The 23,738-nt window shown below is 32.9% G+C and overlaps 1 protein-coding gene across 1 annotated transcript; it reads right to left on the bottom strand.

The window, feature by feature from the left end:
• Window positions 1-4,250: 4,250 nt before the first annotated feature.
• On the bottom strand, window positions 4,251-23,581 carry LOC139432332 (uncharacterized). Its single transcript, XM_071200812.1, has 2 exons — window positions 10,211-23,581; window positions 4,251-9,249 (listed from the first exon to the last, which is right to left on the bottom strand). The coding sequence occupies exons 1-2, from the start codon at window positions 10,511-10,513 to the stop codon at window positions 8,770-8,772; spliced, it is 783 nt and encodes a 260-aa protein (XP_071056913.1). The 5' UTR covers window positions 10,514-23,581; the 3' UTR covers window positions 4,251-8,769.
• Between the last annotated feature and the right edge of the window lie 157 nt (window positions 23,582-23,738).

Raw genomic sequence — 23,738 nt, 5'->3', positions numbered from 1 at the left:
GGTGTAATAGATATGATTTTAGATATAGCTGGAAACAATGATAATGTGGACAAAATAAAGTGTATGTTACATTTATTGAAAACATCATTTAATAGATTAGATTCTGAGTATAAAAGTTTAAAAAGTTATAAATCGTCTGGAATGTATATAACACCTCAGCAGTTCCATCTTGGAACAAAAGAATGTCGTATATATAAATAATAAATGTATTTAAATGTATAATAAATGGTAAAGTATCTCTTACGTTAAAAGAATCAAGAATGTCTTTTATTAGCTTGCAGGATCAATTAAAGCTAAATAACGAAATAAGTAAACAATCAGATAAAATGTGTAGTATTATAAATGGAGAGATCTGGAAAAATATGGTAAGATGTGATAAAGTTGTTTTACCATTAATAATATATTTTGATGATTTCGAGGTAGGAAATGCTTTAGGAAGTCATGCTGGCCAGTATAAGCTGGGCGTAATATATTACACTATTGCTACTAAAGGATTTAGAAACTAATGGATTATTGATATCTGTCGATAACATACAAGTAAGAGTGTACTTCTCTATGATATCTTTAGCAGGTGACAATTTAGGTCTTCATTCTATTCTAGGTTTAACAGAAAGTTTTTTTTCAACTTACTTTTGCTGTTTTTGTATTACCAGTAAGGAACTACTTCAGCAACAATGCAGAGAAGATACGGAAAAAGTTAAACGCCTAGAGTTTTATGATCTACATGTTACCAATAATATACCAATATATGTTGCCAATATATTGTATGGAGTTAAGGAAAAATGTGTATGGAATATTTTACCAAATTTTCAACATTACTTGCGACATAATGCATGATTTATACGAAGGTGTACACAGGTATGATATGGCACATATTAGTACTAGTTTATTACAGAAAAAGTATTTTACGTTATCTACTTTAAATGCGCGTGTTAAATTTGGGCAATATGAACACTTTGAAAGAAACATAAAAGCAGAATTTTTAAAAGGTCTAAAACTAGTATTTTCAGCTACTGAAATGTCCTTGTTTGTTAAGAATTTCAGATTTATTGTTGGTGATCTAGTTCCTGAAAGTGATCTTATTTGGAACTTTTATTTGACTTAACTTCTCAGCTTCAGAAATTTCCAATGAACAGTTACATACCATTGATCAACTTTAATTATATGTATATATTATATGTATATATTAATATTATAAAGATGAACCTGGAGGTGAATATCGCTAATCGCTAATTGATCAACTTGTTCAGTACCACAACGAAAATTATAAAAAACTATTTAATGAATGTTTATAACCTAAGCATCACTTTTTATTGCATTACAAACGTATTATTGAGAAAGTTGGTCCAATACGTCACTTATCTTCAATGAGATTTGAAGCAAAACACAAAGAACTAAAAACCAATGCTCATATTATTAGATCACGTAAAACTCTTCCTTATACATTGGCAGTTAGAAGTCAGATGATATATTGTTACAGGTATTTTGCAAAAATTGGCTTGAATGATAGTATCACAGTTGGCCAAACGAAATGTGAGGTTACGTTCCCAAATATTGAGTTAATAGAGTGCGTTACTTTACAGGATGTGTACTTCTCTATAAACTACAAGATGAAACTCCCGAGTTTGAACAGATATCTGAAACACTAGTAAAGAAGAATGATTTGAACTATAATTGTTATTTAATATGCAAAAAAAATTAAAATTGTTACCATTTAAAACATTTTAGTGACTAAGTCGATGCCTAAAGTACTGCATATATTAAATTTTGGTTCATTTATTTCTGTCAAATAACAGAGTCATTAAATAAGCTCAGTTTAAGTTAGACTGCTTAACACGTTAACTGCCATCCCCAATATTTAAAAAAATATGTACCGTGTCCCATGGGCCATGTTTGTTTTTTAATGAAAATGATGTTTTAGTGTTTAAAAATAAACAAATATTGAAAAACCTTTTTTCTCCAATAATTTTTTTCTTAGAAAAAAGTGTGTCCTAATATGATACACGTGGCGCCTGAGTGAACATTACTTAATGTTTTGCACATCGTGCGCCATGTGTACCTTACGTGGACACGCACAAACTCGATTTTCGTTCGTTCAGCAGCGACAACTGGTTTCAGTAACCAGTTTAAAATGCAACAAGCGGTAAAGACTGCAGCAGCAGAGATTGAGGTTTGGAGAGAACTTGACATGAGTGATGAATTTTCAGACTTCTCAAATTCCGACCTTGATCCAACATATTCGGTAGATGAAACATCATCGAACGATTCTGAAGGAAAACGAAACGTAGAGGTCGATCAAGTACGTAAAAAAGATATTACCAATAGCATAAACTTTGATTATGGTATAGTTTTAGCTTTTTGTTGAATCAAAGTCTACAAAAAAAAACTGTTTCGATTTACCATTTCAAATACTTTTTGCTCTCACCGTTTAGCAGTACGTCTGTATTTTTCGAGGTATTTTTATATGGTATTGCAATGCTGCAAAGTCCATTTTTCTTTTAGATTCAACGCAACCATCAACTTCAGCTAAACCATCAACATCGGCTCAAGCATCAACATCGGCCCAGTCTAACACAATAACAGATACTCCAGGAAGCCGCATTGAAGAGCCAGAGTGGGAACCAAATTCAGGAAATTTTTTGACGTTCACTTTCCCTCTAAATGTTTGCGTTTCACCAGTCCTGCAGGCTCAAATGCATGGTAAAAAGTGCTTCGTTTTTTTGAATTGCTTGTGTTCGATGTTGCTAACAAGATCGTTGATGAAACAAACATATATGCCGAACAGCAAATTGTTTTAGCCATGAGCAACGAGAATTTCGGCGACTATTCACGTTTACATGCATGGGTAGATATCAACTTTAGTGAAATACGAACATTTATTGCTATTTTGATTTGGATGGGATTAGATAAAAAGCCATCACTCAAAGATTATTGGCGTAAAAATCCATTGTATAACAACGAGATATCACGATTTATGGCTCGAAATAGGTTTGAGCTGCTTTTGTGCATGTTCCATTTAGCAAATAACGAAGAATGCCCCTTCAACGATAAGCTTCACAAAATTCAATGTCTTCTGAAGCGTTCTTATTCAACATGTCTGGTTGACATGTTGAATAAGAACGCTTCTCTGTGCATTGTTCCAGAAGAAACCATTTGCATCGATGAAACCATGATTCCGTTTCGAGACAGATTGTCTTTTCGACAATACATAAAAGGAAAAAGGCATAAGTTTGGAATGAAAATTTATAAAGTATGCTTTGATGGCGACAGCCTGAAGATATATTGCGGTAAGGAAAAGATTGAAGGACAATCGGTGGCGGAATCTATCGTTATGGAAATGTTACAACCATTGCTTGATGATGGAAGAACTCTTTATGCAGATAATTGGTACACCTCTGTTGCCCAAGCGGAGAACTTACAAAAAGGATCAACTCATCTAGTAGGAACTATTCGAAAAAATAAAAAAGGTCTGTCAAAGACTGTGGTCGACGCAAAACTCAAGAGAGGAGAAATTATTGCAAGGCAGAATCAAAATAAAGTGGTTGTTATGAAGTGGCATGACAAAAGAGATGTCTTCCTATTATCCACTAAACACACAGATGAACAGAAAGAAGTACATCACAAAGAGGGTCCCAGGCTCAAACCGTCTGCAATAATCGAGTACAATAAAGCTAAATCGTTTGTTGATATGTCAGATCAAATGGCAGTCTATTCAAATTCTCTGAGAAAGTCAATAATATGGTACAGAAAATTGGCTTTTGAATTTATTACAGGCACCTCATTAGTAAATGTATACTTGTACAGCAAAATAAACAATAAGAAAATTTCTATTAACCACTTTCAAGGAAAACCTTGCCATGCAACTTTTTGAATGTGGAGAACCGCTACACCCAAACGCAGAGAATCCAGTAGAAGAACACAGACTTACCGAAAAAATGGACAACGAGGGAAAGCATAAAAGGGGAAGATGCAAATCTTGCTATGAAAAGAATTCACAACATGGGCGCGATTATGCAGTAAAAAATACAAAAAGAATTACTTGCATATGCGACGGCAATATTTTCATTTGCATGAATGCTTTTTCGAAAAACACGTTTTCAAAAAAATTAAATAGAATGTTTTGTGCATTGCAGTCATTTTCCATTAATTTTATTAATATTTTTTATTAGTTTAAGCAAAACGTAACATTTTTGAACAGAAAGAAATAAATAATTTTGAAATATAAATTTTGTGTCATATTTTCTATAAAAACTAAAATATTCTCGGACCACACTCGAATAAAGATTTCCTACGCCAGACCCACCCATACATACATTTAAATCAATGCTAAATGCGGCCGCCTTGTGTACACATGGCTTAGAAGGTGGTAGAACGTGTGCCCACTGATGGTACACATAGCGCTGGGGTTAATTCAACTGTGTCCATATATGGTACACATGGCAGTTAACGTGTTAAGTAGTTTGTTAAGTGTTATATATTATTAATTCTACAAAATACTTGAATACTAAATGATACCAGTGTTTGTATTGTATGTAACTGTCGTTTTTATTTCATACGGAGCAACATAACAATGCGTAACTTATTTGTTATCGTGCATTTTATCGAAAAACGGTTTTTTAATAAAATCATTTTTCAATTCGATGTTACATTAACATTTACCTTAAAAAATATAAGGTGCTGTGAAATAAATATTAACAATTGAAGTGGTATCTGACATCACTTATCAGTCAATAGATTCCAAGATTATTAGTAAAATTATTGTTTAAGGTTTAATTTTCGTAATAATTTTGGAATCTGCTGAGCTTGAAATGGTGACACATAACTATGACAATTTTTAATGGTCTTTGATAATATAACATTCTAATATAAACAGATTTTATTTAAAAGCCCCCCGTTCGTTCTTATAAAAAGCAGATATAAAAAAGTTGCTTATAGTTTGTTGACCTATCGATAAAGAAATAATTTGTCAAGTTACTGATTTGTTGAAAATGTGATTTTGGTATTAGCACCCTATCTTTCTGTAATTATAAAACTTTGGTCAAGGCCTGTTTTGTTCAATAGTTTTATTTTTAGGTGTATTATTTGTTGATAAATATGCTTAAATAAAGAATACAAATTTGTTATTTTAATCATTTATTTTCTTAAACCAGAAAAAAACAAGCGCTCCTTTCAAATATTCGAGTATTTATAGTAAGTATATATGTTACCGTTAAACTGTATAATTCGGTATTCCATGAAATAACTAGTTATTTCATGAAATAACTATTTGTAATAGTTAAAGCATGTAATAAAAAACTATTTCATGCTTTAACTAGTTATTTCATAGAATACCGGTTACACTACATCAAAAGTGTATAATGAACCGTCAAACTTAACCTAAAAAAGAAACCACTCTACAAACAAACGTTTCAAACGTTGATCTGAGATCTGTTTACTCTTTTAAATACAACAATGGAAGTGAGTGATATTAAAAGAAATATGAAACTAAAATTTACAGATTTAATATATAAAAATGAATCTAAAACAAACTGTGCCTTATTAACAAGTGAGAAATATATGAATTTAATAAGAGATGTGAAACATTCCAAAACAAAACAGAAAAAAATTCCCCGAGATTATTGGTTGCTGCAACATTACGACGTGCTTCAAATAACAGGTATATTTTGCAAAAATATTAATTTTGTATACTTATTCTAAAAGACTTCAATTCAATCTATTCATGATTATGTATTTGTAATAACAGGTATTGAAAAATTAATTGTACCGATGCAAGAAAATGATAGTGAAGTAATCTTTTATGTTACACAAGAAGATTTGTTTGATGTGCTTTATGACATTCATCTTGCAATTGGACATGGAGGCAGAGATAGGATGATTAAAGAATTAAATAAAAAATATAAAAATATAACGCAGAAACATACAAAGAGTTTCTTAAACATCTGCGAAGCCTGTCAGCAAAAAAAGAAGAGCGAAAAGAAACGAGTTGTGGTAAAACCGTTAATTTCACAACATTTAAATAGTCGTTGTCAGGTGGATCTTATTGATTTCCAATCCCATCCAGATGGAAATTATAAATTTATTATGGTATATCAGGATCATCTGACAAAATTTGTTGTACTAAAACCGTTTGAAACAAAGCGCGCAGATGAAGTTGCTTTACATATACTTGAGATATTCCTCCTTTTTGGTGCTCCAAGTATATTGCAATCCGATAATGGTCGTGAGTTTTGTAATAAACTGATAGAAAGCTTACAAAAAATGTGGCCGGAACTGAAACTTGTACATGGTAAGCCGAGGCATAGCCAGAGTCAAGGGAGCGTCGAAAGGGCGAACCAAGATATTGAAAACATGCTCACCACTTGGATGCAACAAAATAATACCAATAAATGAAATAAAGGACTACAATTTGTTCAATTTATGAAAAATCGCGCCTACCATTCCGGTATTAAAAGGACACCTTACAAGGCAATGTTTGGTGTGGACCCGAAAGTTGGATTAACGTCTTCTTTGCCGAAAGAAATCATTTCTTCAATACAAGATGAGGAGGATTTAAAAAACTTTTGCAAGGCATGGAGACACATGTAGAACAATCTAACGTCGACAACAACGATAAAGAAAATGTTAGCAACGCCGACAAGGATAATGAAGAAATTGAAAAAAGAAAATGTATAATTTGTTTGGACAATTGCTTAGAGAATTGTTGCCTTTGCACTGACTGTTTAAAACCAGTGCATTTCAGATGTACAGTAGAAACATTTAATATAGACGGCGATAGAATGGATCCAAGTCACCTATGCCTATTATGTTACAAAAGAAATTCGATTATAAATGAACGTAACGATGATAAAGAAGGTTTATGTCAACAAGCCAAAAAAATGAAGATTACTTCTGATAAGTTACACCCCTCGGCAGATGTTGGTTCAACTGCTCGTGTCAAAATTCCCGATGTAGACCGTGGAAGAGGTGATGCAAGGTCTGTGCATCACCTCTTCCACCCAAGGTCTGTATTGGGTGTTGTACTAGAAGTCACTGACGATAATTACTATAAATTGGGCACAAGAAATGGTATAATTAATCATACAATTGATTCTCAATTTAGCGTGTGTGATGAGAAACTTGTAACAACCGAAGAAGTTCCTTCTAAAGAGATGTCGCTGCGGACGGTGGCAATTGCTCAGTCAATTGGTACGGGGCAAGGCTTTAAAAAATGTGCTTGCCCAAAAAAATGTGAAACAAAAAAATGCTTATGTAAACGAAGTAAATTATTATGTAATTCGAAATGTCATGGTAGTAATCCGTGCACAAATAAATAGTTAGAGAAAATAATAAAATAATTAAAAATTTCGTTTTATTTTAATGTGATATATTTACAATAACTTTTAATGATTATTGATCTCATGATTATTAGTTTATTTTAAAGGATATTTATTTTTTTTTAATGTTCTTAGAAGTGTTTTTATTTATTTTTTTAATATTCTTAGAAGTGTTTATCTTTATTTTTTAATAAAGTTCATAACTATATTCTCAAACTGTTTTTATTTACCGACAAAAGTCACGCCGCAAAATACATATTTAAGTAATTTTTTGATTTCATACTTTAATTTATAGAACTTCGTTGTTTTATGAAATAACTAGGTATTCTATGAAATAACTAGTTAAGGTATGAAATAAATAACCCATTTTATACTTTAACTATTGTGGGTCGATATTTCATAAAATAACTAGTTATTTCATAGAATACCGGCATTATACACTTTAGCGGTAACATATACATATCTTAAAGGAAGAGTAAGAATTTTTTTATGGAATAAAGTAACTTTTTTATTTCAAACATTTCCATAACCAATTCAAATAAATTGTATGTTTATACTAACAATCTGAAATTGTTTTAAGATTTACTTTAAAAATCTAAACTCTTCATATAATATTTCACATTGTTATTATAAGTATTTGATATCTTAAACGTATAACGTAGTGTTGGATTCCTAGTGGGTTTTCGAAGTAAAACTCAAAATCTTAACTAATTCTTTTTATTTTACTAACACTACAGAATCTTATAATTAATTATTAGAGATTCTCGCTTATTTTCTTGCCTTTGTTTGGTTATTCTCTCGATTCACAATACGAATTTACATGAATTAGAATATATGTATGGACTAAGTTTCTTGTTCATTGATTTAGTAGGAATATGAGCAGAGTAACGATGATTTAGAATTTATTCTGACGACTGACTTTAGAATAAAGTCAGAGACATTAAATAGGGTTTCGGAACCCTGGAATTCATCCCTCGAGTGGGGATAACGGCGTCTGGCGCCTGAAAGGCGCGCGTCTTTTAAGGCCCCTACAGACGCTCCGACTTACTGGTACAGGCGGCCTGTGCAGGCCAAAACTGTGCAGGCCGCCTGAACCATGGAATTGCCTCCACACGTACAGTCCGATTTGCTGGATTAGCTCAGTTTTTCAGCATGGAGGGAAGTAGTGATGTTCTATTGTTAAGTGCTCTAATAATAGGCTTATTAAAGAAGAAATATAAATTCAAAAATCAACGGAAAATAAGAGCGTCTCACCGCAACACTTCGATACATAGCAACGGGAAGAACATACGCAGATTTAAAATTTTCTACTATAATATCACCTCAAGCTTTAAGCTATATAATTCCAGATACTTGTCATGCTATTTGGAAGGCTTTAAGAAAAGATTATTTAAAGGTAAGTAACGAATATATTATTTCATATATTACAAAATCATTACACAAGTTAGGTTCTTTATTAATATTTCTCTGTATTAAAATTTGTGATGTATCCAACTAATGTGTTGTTGTAATTTTGGTGTTCGCCCCAGTTGCCATTTGTATGATTTTGGTTATTGCTAGGATAACCGACATTTTCTTGAATATTATTATTGGCAACTACTTTAGTCGTTCTATTTAAAGCACTTAATTCTGCCTCAAATAAAACATCATTTATTAATTTCTCTGCGAAAATCCTTTGGTCGTTTGGTAACATTCGCAGTTTTACCGCAACTGTTTTTCCAATGCAGTCAAATTGATCATCTTCTTTATTATTTTGTAGTTTATTACTTACTATTGCCAACAAATCATAAGTTGTATCAACTTGTTTTACACGTCTAATGTCTAATCTTTTTTCTTTGTCGTGTTTGGGTTGTTTGGGTAGATGTAGGGTAGGCAGGGTTTTCCGCACTACTGCTAGGTCGTGATTCGACTGAACTTGGAGTTTTTGGCAAGGAATCTTCAATTAAATTCTCATGGGTCTAAAAAGCAAAAAATACATTTGCTACAAATCTTAACTTTTATATATATTTTTTTTATTTTCAGTTTCCTAACTCAGAGGATGAATGGAGATCAATTGCACAATCATTTGAACGAATGTGGAACTTTCCTCATTTATTAGGTGCAATTGATGGAAAACACGTCCAAATAGTACCTCCATCTGGAAGTGGTTCCTATTATTACAACTACAAGGGAACACACAGCTTAGTCTTAATGGCTATTGCAAATGCAAATTATGAATTTATTATGATTGACTTCGGAGTAAATGGTAGAATCTCCGATGGTGGTGTACTTGAATATACTAACTTTTTTAATAAATTAGTAAACAAAGAACTGAATATACCTCCTGCTACAAAAGTTTTAAACAGTTGTGAAGAATTACCATATGTATTTATAGGTGATGAAGCGTTCTCACTACGAGCAGATATGTTAAAACCATTTCCTCAACGTGAATTAAACAAAGAATCTAAAATATATAACTATCGGCTATCACGAGCGCGACGAATTATTGAAAATGTTTTTGGCATTTTAGCTGCCAGATTTCGCATATTTCATACAGCCATACCTTTACAATTACATAACACCGATACCGTAGTTGCTTGCTGCTGTGTTTTACACAATTACTTAAGAAGAAAGTGTTCAAATGATTATATACAAACGGAAGATTTAGAGAATATAGATACAAGATGTTTTATGAATTTGCAAACTAGTATGAATCGAAATCCAGCGGCAGATCCAAAACGGGTTTGTGAAATGTTTGTTTCTTATTTTAATAATGAAGGCGCAGTGGAGTGGCCGAATAAAATTATTCAATGTTAGAATAAAATCTGTTGATAAGAAAACCAAACTTATGCATGTATAAGTATTACTTTACATCTACATAATATGTAGATATATTATATCATATTATGATGTTTTTATTTGTAAATAAAATACATAGAAACCGATCTGTACTTCTTATTATTAACAAATAATTGTTTAACACTAACCTCAGATATATCTTCTGAATCTTCTAGTGGTGTATCAACATTACTGCAGGAAGATCTTGGAACCTCTTGATCGGCGAGGAATGTTAAATATTCGTAATACCAAAGATTAGGAATATATACTTCATCCTCACCTGCACCGGTACGTTTACTGGCTATTACCTTTTTCATTTCCTTTCTGTAAGCACTGCGCAGGTTATTTATTTTTTTTACTACTTTCTCTTGTGGTGTTTGCATCTACTTCCTGCATTTTGTTGGCCAACACATCGTATGCCGCAGATTTTTTATGTTTATCACTATATTCTTTGGATTTCACTTTCCAAAGACATGGAAAGTTTTTGTAATGTCCGATGAAACTCAATAAAAAGTCTTTTGACATACTTCTGGTATCCATTTTGTAAATTTACGTAAAGAAAACTAAGTATGTTCACTTTATAGGTTAAGTATTTTAACTAGTTACTTTACGACAAAAACTGAGGTAACGGACTGAGCCTGCCTACACACGTACGAACTTGCCTGCACAGTTTTATAAAAATATCAAACAAGACGGATTTAGCACAGGCCAGGTCATCCGCCTGCACAGGCCGCCTGAATCGCGAAAAATTACTAGGACTTGCCTGCGCAAACCGGAACTGCGCAGGCAAGTCGTCGGATAAGTCGGAGCGTCTGTAGGGCCTTTACTTATCAAAATCTTAAGCGACCACCAAGCCATCTAATGGTCCGAACATAGGAACGCTCTAAAAAGAGTTTCCCTTTTTATGATCCTCGTAACTTTGAAACATTATTGCTACTCTTATTTACTTAACTATCGAATCTATTCCTAAAACCTTTAAAAATTGGTATTTCTTAACAACTAAACCTACTTAACAGTCTTTTAGGGTGGTCCATCGAGTGGTACAGTAAGTGTCAAGAATTCTCATGCACAATTAAATCGAAGCACAATTCGCGGTAACACAACAGTGGACTCTACTTTTCATAAAAGACTTTTGGTTCTCAGTTTATCAAACTGACATTACATCTTCACTTAAATAAATAAATCTTTAAAAAAACATAACGGTTCTAGATAATTAAATTGTTAAAGTGAGAAATTACTGTTTTGGTTATATATAAAACACCGTTTGCTTTAATTTGAAGCAATCTGCTTCCGTTTAAAGCAATAGTTCTATATGTGTGGTTAAAAAGGAGTAAGAAAACGATGTTTTGGATCTTCTGGAAGAAATTGTAAATGAAGCAAATTCGGCTATATATCATTTACTACCTGATAAGTCAAAAAAAAAGATACATGGATGCTTTGGAAAAGTTTAAAGAATGGATGAAGATCAAAAACGTAATAGTATATTAAAGAACAAGTTTCGTAAGACACGCTTGAAATGCACAAATTGAAGTTGAAAAACGAGTGGCGAAGCCACGAGTTTTTTAATGAATGAGTGCTTTAAGTCTTATGAAACGTGTTTTTTATGCTATTTTTTGTAATTCGCGTTTTTATCCTTTTTTTTTAACAAAAATAAAATAAATTTTGAGAATGTAGGGAAATAGGTATGTAGCAGTTGGTAACACGTAACACTTCAAAATAGAAATTTGAATTGACAATTAGATTAACTACTAGAACTGTCAAAACACAAAATGTATTCACTTGAAAAAAATGTTTCATGTACACCTCCCAACATAAGAGAAATTTCTCAGTGTTCAATGTCTTCATCATTGTGGACCTTGTATTCGATGCTAAGAACGTGTTTAAACATCCGTCACATTGACAACTAGACAAATTAATGACCCAATGTCACCAACTTGAACTGGTTCCATAAAATGTTACTAAAATCTCATTACAGCATCGGATGCTGTAAGGAGTCTCATTATAGCACCCGTTTAAGTACTGTTAGAGCTTTCATTGCCGTCGCGAATTACAAAAAAAATTATTACGGAAGAAATCACGTATTTCAATCGGCTGATAATAAAGTACGCTCCGAGTTTCTGAGGAATACCTTTTTTATATATTTATAATTCTAGACACTTTTTGACGTTGTAGGTATAAAACTTTATTTGCTATTTTTAAATCAAAATCAAAAACCCACCAACCCAAAAAATCCAAAACTTTTGATAAAAAGGATATGGAAAAATTTTTAAACGAAGCACCCGATAGATATCTGTTAATGAAAATGGTGGTTGTGATGGGGATTATGGGAGCGTGTCGGTGTGACGAATTGATAAATATAAAAACCACGGATATTGTAGAAGGCAATAATCTATTAATTATGAAAGTTCCAAAAGCGAAAAATTACAAACCTCGGTCATTTGTTGTAACAAATTCAGATAGAAACACTGTTAACGGCGTAGAAATTTATCAAAGATATAAAGCATTGCGACCAGGAGCATTAGGCGAAGGAAGGTTTTCTATAACGTTCAGAAAAGGAAAATGTACTGTCCAACCAGTGGGTATAAAGACTATTGCAAAAATACCCAGAGATGTAGCAAATTTCTTAAAATTACAAGATACGCATTTATTTACTGGTCACTGTTTTCGGAGAACATCCGCCACGTTCCTCGCAAATGCTTCCGCCGACATTTTAACCCTAAAAAGCCATGGAGGGTGGCGATCTTCAAATGTTGCCGAAGGTTATATAGAAGATTTGCTTACAAATAAAGAAGAAATTGCGAAAAAAATAATAAATGACAATGAAATGAATGGTGACAATACGGATATAAAAGGAAGTGAAGATATGAAGGAACAGGAAGTGACTGAGCATCACTTCGTTAGAAGTCAATCAGAATTACTTGGAATAGATCAACCAGTTATGGTGGAACATGAACATGCAATGGTTGTTCAGCAAGAGGATATGACAAGATTAAATACAAATTTAAACAATCCTATATTTAACAATTGCAACGTTAATGCAATGTTTCTTCAGGAACAAAAAACAAACAGAAGGTAAAGTAAGTTTCCTAGCTACCGGAAATAAAAAAGACAATGCAGATGAATGGGTTTTGGATTCTGGCGCTTCGGCACATATGACTAACAATAAAGAAATACTCATAAAAACAGAGAAAGTAGATGAGAATATAGGTACAGCGAAAAGGAACCAAACAATTAAAGCAGAAGCCGTAGGAGAGGTTGATACAAAGAATTGTCACTTAAAGGATGTTGTATATATACCCGAACTGGAAAAAAACTTGTTATCAGTAGCGAAAATAACAAAAAATGGAGGTGAAGTAGTATTTAAAAACGAAGACGTGGAAATCCATAAAAACGGGAAAAGGATACTAACAGGTAATAAAAATCAAAACGGCCTCTATGTAGTAACTCTGGGAGAAAATAAAAACACAAAACACGCAATGATAACAGAACAGGAAGAAACCATGAATCTACATAGAAAACTAGGGCATCCAAGCTACGAGGTAATGAAGAAAATACCACATACTACGGAAGGATGCAAAATAAATAATAAAGCACTACTTGAAATGAAAAATGTAATCTGCGAAACATGTGCAAAATCAATGTTATGCAGAAGATCATTCGGAGAAGAAAGAACAAGAGCAACAAAACCACTAGAAATCATACACACAGACGTTTGCGGACCATTAGAACCAGCAAGCTGGGTCGAGATGAAGTATTTTGTTACTTTCTTAGACGACTACACACACTATGTTGAGGTACATCCGATTAAAACAAAAGATGAAGTTACGGAAATCTTAAAAGAATTCGTAAAAAGGAATGAAACGAAGCTCGAGAGAAAAGTGAAAACAATAAGATGCGATAACGGCAAAGAGTACGCAAATAATAACATTCAGATATGGTGCAAAAAGAGAGGCACAACGATTGACTTTACGATACCATATACTCCACAATTAAATGGGAAGGCCGAACGACTAAACAGAACTATTATGGAGAAGGCTAGAGCATTAACTTACGACTCAAAACTAGAAAAGAATTTTTGGGGCGAAGCCGTTCGAGTTAGCGCATACCTACTGAATAGAACACCTATAACAACGACAGGAAAAACGCCATTTGAGTTATGGAACGGGTTAAAACCCAACATAAAACATCTACAAATTTTTGGAACACACGCACACGTAAAAACACTCGGACACCTAAAGAAACTGGACGAGAGAAGCCAGAGAATGGTATTCGTGGGATACTCAAATAACGGACTCAGATTCTTTGACGAAGGAAAACGAAAGATAATAATATCGAGAGATGCAATCTTCGAGAATAAAAAAGTAAAAATCCTAATAGAGGACACATCAGATGAAGAGAAGGATGAAGACAAAATTAACAGAAAGGAGGAAGAAAAGATCAGAGAAGAGGAAGAAAATAATAACGAAAACGTTGAAACCACTGAAACGGGGGCAGAGGAGCCTAAGGAAGAAGAAGAGAAAACAAACGGAAGACCACAAAGATCAAGACGTCCACCAACAAAACTAAGAGATTACGCGTATCTAAATTACGAAGAAGCGCTGAAAGAAGAAGACCGAGAGGAATGGAAGAAGGCAATACAAGAAGAGAAACATTCCTTAGATCAGAACGAAGTATGGAAACTAGTAGACGAAAAGGAAATAAAAGACGATCAAAAAATACTAACAAACAGATGGACGTTTAAAATAAAAGAGGACGGAACATACAAGGCTTGATTGGTAGTGAGAGGTTTCGACCAAGAACTAAACGACTTAATAGACGAAGTATTTAGCCCTGTAATAAGCTCAAGTGCCACTAGAACATTACTTGCACTAGCAGCAGCTCAGTCAAGCCACATAACGAAATTCGACATAAAGACAGCTTTTCTTTATGGAACATTGGATGAAGAAATCTACATGAGAATACCACAAGGCTACGAAGAGAGTGAAGGGAAAGTATGTAAACTTAAAAAAGGTCTGTACGGGCTGACACAGGCACCAATGAAATGGAACGTAACATTCACGAAAACACTGAATAAGATGGAACTAGAACAATTGAAATCAGAACAATGCATATTCAAGAACGCGGACGGAACGATAATCGTCGCAATCTACGTAGACGACGGACTAATAATATCAAAAAACAAAAAACAAATAAAAACCTCATAAAAAAATTAAACGAAAACTTCATAACAAAATCATGGGAAAATCCCAACAGTTTTCTCGGTATAAATTTAAAAGTGGTGAACGATGAAATAAATTTACATCAAACTGGACTAATAGAAAAAATATTAAATAAATTTAAAATGAGTGAATCAAAACAGACATATATACCGCTAAACCAAAGTGATTTTAAAAGAAGTGATAAAACTAAAGTCAAAAGCTATCCGTATCAAGATGCTATCGGCAGCTTACTCTATCTAGCGAATAAGACGCGACCGGACATCAGTTTCGCGGTAAATTTCGTAAGCAGATACGTAAGTGACGTAACAAACAGCGACGTAAATAACGTAAAGAGAATTTTTAAATATCTAAACACTAACAAAACCGACGAAATTAAATATAAAATAAACACGGACTTAAAAAACCTAAAACTGAGTGCATACAGTGATGCGGACTATGCAAACTGTTCAGAAACGTGTAAAAGCACTTCTGGCTACATTATAACGATTAATGGAGGACCTATCAGCTGGAGCGCAAAAAAACAGCCAATAGTTGCACTGTCCACAACAGAGGCGAAATACATAGCGGCAGCCGAATGCTGCAAGGAAACAATGTACCTAAAAGGGTTGTTGGAAGAGATAACGGGAACAGAACTGGAGGCAACACTACATATGGACAACAGAAGCGCAATAAGTATAGCAAAAAGCGGCGTAATAAGCAAGCGAAGCAAACATATAGACGTTAGATTTCATTAAAATTCAGTGAAGCAAGGAAGGCCGAGAAAGGAAAGAGCCATTATGAGGAGTGCTTCATTTCAATATAATTTAAAACCAAACAATAATTCATCAGTTGTGGTTTGCAAGAAATATTTTCTTGGCACGTTTAACGTGTCTGAGGGAAGAGTTTCCCGAGCTTTAAGAAAAACACTCGATGGTCAGACTCCAGGAGATGACCTAAGAGGCTTAAAAGGCTGTCCTAAACGGAAAATATCAGAAGACGATAAAACTTACGTTATGCAGCATATCCAGTCATTTCCTTCATACGAGAGTCATTACACAAGGAAACACAACCCAAACAAAAAATATTTATGCCAATCATTGAGCCTGCGAAAAATGTATGCGCTGTACGCCGAAAAATGCTATGAAAACCAGAGGCAGCCAGTCAAGGAACATTTTTATCGGTATATCTTCAATACGAAATTCAACTTACACTTCTATAACCCGAAAAAGGATACATGTAAAAGGTGTGATATTTACAAAATTAAAATATCTAACCCAAATTTGAATCAAGAAGATAAGACGGTACTCGATAGAGATCATGAATTTCATTTGAAGAAAGCTGAGTTAGCTAGAAGTTGTATGAAAGATGACGCTGAAATTGTTAAAATCAATCAAGAATGTTATGCTTGTAGTATAGATTTGCAAAAATCTTTACCATTCCCAGTTTTAACGGTTTCTGATGCTTATTACAAAAGAAATCTTTACTGCTACAATTTTGGGGTTCATAATTTTGCAAAGGATTCCGGGTTTTTCTACGTATGGAATGAGACAGTTGCCGGAAGAGGCTCACAAGAAATATCGTCATGCCTATTAAAGCACTTAAAAGTTTATGCTAACAATAAAAAGAAAGTCACTGTTTACAGCGATACATGCGGAGGACAAAATCGAAACATTAATATGTGTTTGGCATTAATGAGATTTATTCAAAGTAATGAAACTAACATCGAGGTCATAGACCAGAAGTTTTTGGTACCGGGCCATTCGTTTTTGCCTAATGATTCTGATTTTGGCAGTGTAGAACTTGCAGCAAAAGGAAAAGTCATCTACATTCCAGAAAACTGGTATGAAATTATGACAAATTGTAGAAATAAAAAAAAAATTATAATAAGTACAATGAATAAAAATGATTTTTTTCTACTGAAAATTTAAAGAGGAATGTTAGTAACAGAAAAATCAATATTGAAAATAAACGTATAAACTGGTTGAAAATCCAGTGGATTAGAAAACAGAAAGGGAGTCCTTATAAAATAATGTATAAGGAAACATTAGAGGACATGATAGAGTTTGATGTCCTAAACATAAAGCCAACTGGCCATAAAGGGAAGGCCTATTTCTTTAAAGAACGTACCGTACGTTAAACTTTATACTAACATAGGACCTATAGGGGAGTTTAAAAAACAGGATATGATGGCTTTGTTGCCGTTTATTCCTCCGGTGCATCACAATTTTTTTTTAAATCTATGTACATCCAATGCTATAGAAGGCGATATGGGACCTCTATCTTTCCATGCAGAGGAAAGTGATGAACTTAATAATAAAGAGGAAGGTGATGACGAACTGCAGGTTATAAGCCAGTAGTGGACACCTTTTGAAAAATTTTCGAAAATTGAATAATATAGGACGCATTTGTATTAGAATGTTGAGATTTTTAATATTTTGTTTGTTCTTTAGTTGCACATTTCATTGTTCCTTAGGCTTTAATTTTAATTTTGTTTTATATTTGTGTTAAATACATTAAAAATGTGAAGTAAAATGGGAAATGTTATTTAATTGAAATTGATTCAAGTAATAAGAGCCTTGAAAATGTACAAAATAATAACAACTTTTTTTCGATGTAAGTCCAGAAATTATCATATTACCTTGCACGTATTTAGGATGAAAGTGGCATAAGTCACTTAACCCCTACTTCTTATAGTATATACAAAAGATGCAGAATATAATGTTTATAAATCGGGTTAATCATTTAATTTCAAACAGCAATCAGTTTTTAGTATTGCGATCTTTTTTTATTTGATTTTTCAATAATAAATTTAACATACAATTAAATTTCTTCAATTTGTCAAATATGACTTATGCCACTTTCATTCTCACCGACTCATATAGTCACGTTTATTCTCCTCATTAGAAGTAGATGTTAGTTGTAATAATAAAACCGCTATCAAGTACGAACGGTCAAAGTGTGTGATATAAAACCTAAAAACCTTCCTGTCCCACTGCGAACAACACGTTCATCCATTTGATGTCATTCCGTGGAAAAGGTTGTTGTTATTGTTCCTTAACTGTTTTTCGACGACTAATTTTGCACTTCACGCTGTAAAGATTTGTTTCCGTTTTCAAGAGTTACTCGTTTTGTAGATTCCGCAGATCGCTTTTTAATTTTGAAGAAACACATGTTGAACATAACTTCAAAGGAATGACATCCGATGTTGTCCGTTTTTCTTTCTTTTACATGAATAACCTAACGTTGGCTGAATTTTTGACGGTAATTATTTGTAGTATATTTTTAACAACAAGAAAAAGCTCATTTTTATGTTTTTTCGCTCGTTTTCATTGTAATTTCGTTGTTTCATTTTTTATATCATTGTGGCGTTGCACATATTCCGTGCCATATTGATTTGAATTACTTTTTCAAAAATCAAGAAATCGATTATTCTTTTTTACGTTACTATGTATAAATTCATTTATTATTATTATTCAATAGACTTCAGCCAAAGGAAGTCAATTTTTCATTTTACGAATACAAAATCAATTTTCAAAAATACTGATTATTTTATTTATTATATGTGAGTAAATCCCACCTCGAATTCAATAGCATTAACAGCATCAGCAAATTAACGCTTAACATGTCACCACAGCGAGGTAAATATTTCTAACCACAAAAAATTTAAAAAAATTAATTTTTAAATATGGATTTTTTTGACACCATATTCCTCTTTTTATTCATCTTTATAGGAGGGGAAGTGGCTGTAGCATGCTGTGCACAGGACAAGATCGTGTTGCTAAACAAAATCAATTATTATATTCAAGTCATTCAAATTATTATATTAAATTTCATCGAACGAAAGTGTACGGTTCATTTTATTAAAATATTAATATTATTAAAATATATTATCTCATTTATATTGTGGAATACAGTAGTCCCTCATTTTACGCGGTATTTTTATACGCGGATTCGCTTTAACGCGGTTAAGAATCGGACACCAAAGCTTAATTTACGCGGTGGTCGATTCACTTTTACGCGGTTGCTTCACCAGAAATTTTACACGTGGCGTCGCGACGCATAGGCGCTCGACGTAAGGGCGCGCGACTCGTTGGCGTCGTTTGAAACTATCGTGCAATTCTTGCAGTGTTACAGCGTATATGTTCCAATTAATCTTGTGTTTTGAAACAAAGAGGTGTCGTTTGTGTTTCGACAATTTTTTTATAATAAATGGTAAGACATGATTTGTATAAATATTTTTTAAATATTTTTTAAGTAGAAATGTATTTAGATTATATATTTGGATTATGATCCTATAAATTCCTTTTTTCCTTAGTTTTGAGTGTTGTTCATTTTGCATTCAATTTTTTGTAAATAATTTTATAATTTTAGGCAACTAATATGGCAGATTCTAAACGATGTAGGAAAGTGTTACACTGTTACAAAAATGTGCAATATTAGATGATTTAGACAAAAAAATGACTGTAGCAGAAGTGGCCAGAAAAAATAGCGTTAACGAATCTTCTATACGAACTATTCGCCAAAATAAAGAAAATATTCGAAAAAGTATCGAATCCTCAGTCCGTGAATCTTCAAAATTTGTTACGTACTCCAGAAAAGGACCTATCGAAAAGGTGGAAAACGCGTTAGGTTTGTGGATTGAGGATCAAACTCAAAAAAGAGTAGCTCTAAGCTCTGTTATAATTGGAGACAAAGCTACAAAACTATACGATAATTTTCTGAAAAATGAATCCTCTTCGTCAAATAGTGAACTGAAACCATTTGTTGCAAGTAAGGGATGGTTCGACAAATTTAAAAATCGGCACAGCCTTCATAGTTTGAAATTGATGGGAGAGTCTGCTTCAGCCGATCACGAAGCAGCAAAACTATATCCAGACCGTCTAATGAGGATAATTGGAGATGGTTGTTATCTCCCACAACAAGTATTCAATGCTGATGAGACTGGTCTCTTTTGGAAAAAAATGCCTTCAAGAACATTCATATCAAAAAATGAAAAAACCGCCCCTGGCTTTAAGATGGCTAAAGATCGTGTTACTCTGCTGCTTTGTTCAAATGCATCTGGAGATTTTATTACCAAACCGTTATTGGTTTATAAATCATTAAATCCTAGAACATTAAAAAATAAAAATAAATGAAAATTACCTGTATTTTGGAGGTCGAATAGTCGTGCTTGGGTCACTGGAGACATTTTTGTAGATTGGTTACAAAATTGTTTTATACCAGAAGTAGAGATTTATTTATTAATTTATTAATTATTTAAAAAACAATATTTCATTTAAAGTTTTGTTGTTGATAGATAATGCTCCCGGTCACCCTGCTAACCGACTACAAAGCTTAAATGAAAATGTCAAGATTGAGTTTTTGCCTCCTAATACAACCTCCCTTATTCAGCCTTTAGATCAAGGTATTATAGCTGCATTTAAAGCGTATTATACCAGAATAACTTTTAAGAAGTTATTAGATAGTTTGGAAAGTGACTCGAAGCTAACTTTAACACAATGTTGGAAAAATTACAACATTGGTAATTGCATAGACAACGTCGAAGAGTCCCGTCGTGAATTGAAAAAATCTACATTGAATGGTTGCTGGAGAAAAATCTGGCCAATTGTTGTCACATCGGAGAAGGGCAATGACAACGATGTCAATTTACATGCTAATGACATCCAGGCTATAGTAACATTAGGCTGGTTGTTACCGGGAGTTGGATTTAGTGACCTCCAGTTGTCAGATATTGAAGAGCTACTCGAATCTCATAATTCTGAACTAACAGAAGAAGAGCTAGGAGATTTAGTAGCTAACAATAATCAAGAATCCAGTGATAGTGACGATAATAAGGAAAACACACTCCCAGCTGAGTTAAGTCTCAAAACTGTTAATCAATGTTTAAAGATGGGAGAAGAATTAACAGATTTTTTGATAGAAAACGATCTTACTCCGCGTAGCTTAAAGGCACAACGTGAGATACTTAATGCCTTGGCACCTTATAAAAGTTTATAGCAGAGGCTTCAAAATGAAACAAAGCAATCCAAAATCACACACTTTTTATCAAAGAAATAATAAGATTTTTTTTATTAGTTCTCTATCAGACAAAAATATCAGTTCCTTTTTTTAACTGTAATATGTATAAATATTATTTGTTTTGTATTGTTTATTTTTTTTAATATAATATAATGTTTATTTATAATAAAAGTATGTACATACTTTAAAAGTCGATAATTTCTTAGTCGTTAGAACCAAACCCCCCTAATTACATATAATTCAATGCTTCAATTTACGCGATTTCGATTTACGCAGGATGTTCACGGAACGTAACCCACGCGTAAATCGAGGGACTACTGTATACACCACAATCATGTATTGTATTTTTTTATATATTATTTTACGGTTCCGTTGATATTAATTGTCTTGTTTATATCTTTTGTAGCGCACGACCTGAAGACGAAGCTTATAAGTAGTGATGGGCACTATCGAATAAATCTGACTATCGAATAAATAGTAAATGAATGATTCGAACTATCGAATGATTTATTCGAATAAATTCATTCATTCGAATTCGGTGAGGATTGAGGATATCCAATAATGCGCAATATAGGTTAGGTATACCGGGTTTATACAGAATTTAGCTGCAAATTTAAAATTTTAAAATTTAGTTTTAAAAGTTAAATCTAATGAAACTGTTATATCTTAACAGCTTTGCATACACAATATATGAAGTTTCAATACGCTTAACTTTTAAAGTTAAATTCTTAAATTTAATTTAGTTATATCCTCTGTAGAAACCCGGCATAACAAGTGCTCTCCCCACTGCTTGACTTTTAATAGACAAAAATCGGGGAATTACCGAAACCTTGGATTGTAATTCGTCAACATCAACTCAAGATCAGCAACTACCATCCACATTAATGCAGTCTCAACTTCAAGAACAAAGCAGTAAATCCACATCTACAATAGACTCCATTAATTGCAAAAAACGAAGTCGACAAATGAAACTGTGTGTTGTCGGAAATTGAAAATGATCAAATAGATCAAAGTTTAATTAAAATGATAGTAATTGATTACCAGCCTTTATCAATTGTAGAAAATCCTGGGTTTTTGGAATATTCTAAAAAGTTACAGCTACTATACAAACCACCAACTAGAAAATTGTTATCGTCGAAAATATTACCTAACACATATAATCAAATTTGCGAAAAAGTAAAAATATTGTTAGTAAAAGTTGATCATGTCGCTGTAACTACTGATATATGGACTTCGGACAGCAATAAAGCGTATTTGACAGTAATTAGTCACTTTTTTTACGATGACTTTATACATAATGCTGTTTTGGCAACTAAAGAAATACCGGAAGCCCATACTGGTGTAAACATTGCGTCTGCTTTATCAGAAATTTTTAATGTTTGGGAAATTGACTATAAAATAATTAGCATTGTTAGTGACAACGGTGCTAATATAAAAATGCCATAATTGGGCAGCTTCAAAAAGAACACCATCCATGTATTGCACATACTTTAAATTTATGTTACAGATGCTCCAAAATCAACCGAACCAGTAATGCGATTAATAAAAAAATGTAGAGCATTGGTAGCTCATTTTAATAACAGCACAGTGGCATGTGAAAAATTAAAAAGCATGCAAAAACAAATGTTATACCCTGAATTAAAAGTAAAACAAGATGTATCTACTAGATGGAACTCTACTTTAATTATGGCAGAAAGACTATTAGCGATATTAAAGGCCCATTATCAGCCGCCATTGCATCGCTACCAAAAGCTCCAGAATTTATTACAGCAACAGAATGGGATCTGCTGATAGATGTGGTATCCATTTGGAAGCCATCTGAAAAAATAGCTATTGAATTATCAGGCGAAAAATATATAACAATGTCTTTAATTATTCCTCTTATAAGATGTCTATAGCATTCGCTAAAAAGCCGCATTCCTAAAACGACCAGTGCAGAATCTTTAAAACTTGTTTTACAAGATAATGTTAGAACACGACTTGGGATCTTAGAAACAAATTTACTTTGCTCAAAAGCAACGTTTTTAGATCCTAGATTTAAAAAAGCAGCTTTTAGTGTTGCAGAAAATGGTGACATAGTTCAAAAATTAATTATTGAAGAAATATCCTATTTTACAAAATAAAGGTGAGACAATTGAAAAACAGACCATAGAAACTACAACTGACAATACTGATGATAAAGAAAACATTTGGTCACACTTTGATGAATTATTTTTTTAAATAGTAATATAAATTTGTACATTGTAATATACATTTTTACTAGAATAGTGTATTTGTTTTATAAATAAATTATTTAACGTGTACTATTTATAAAATTAATTATTACTGAATTATAATGCACGCCAAAATCCTTATTATGTCCATACTGTCCATAGTTTCCCTCACTTGATTC

Source organism: Onthophagus taurus, unplaced genomic scaffold (genome assembly GCF_036711975.1).
Source record: "Onthophagus taurus isolate NC unplaced genomic scaffold, IU_Otau_3.0 ScKx7SY_15, whole genome shotgun sequence".
In the NCBI taxonomy this organism is placed as follows: domain Eukaryota; kingdom Metazoa; phylum Arthropoda; class Insecta; order Coleoptera; family Scarabaeidae; genus Onthophagus; species Onthophagus taurus.
Note: the sequence above shows the minus strand (reverse complement) of the source record. Positions and strands in the feature narration are given on the sequence as shown.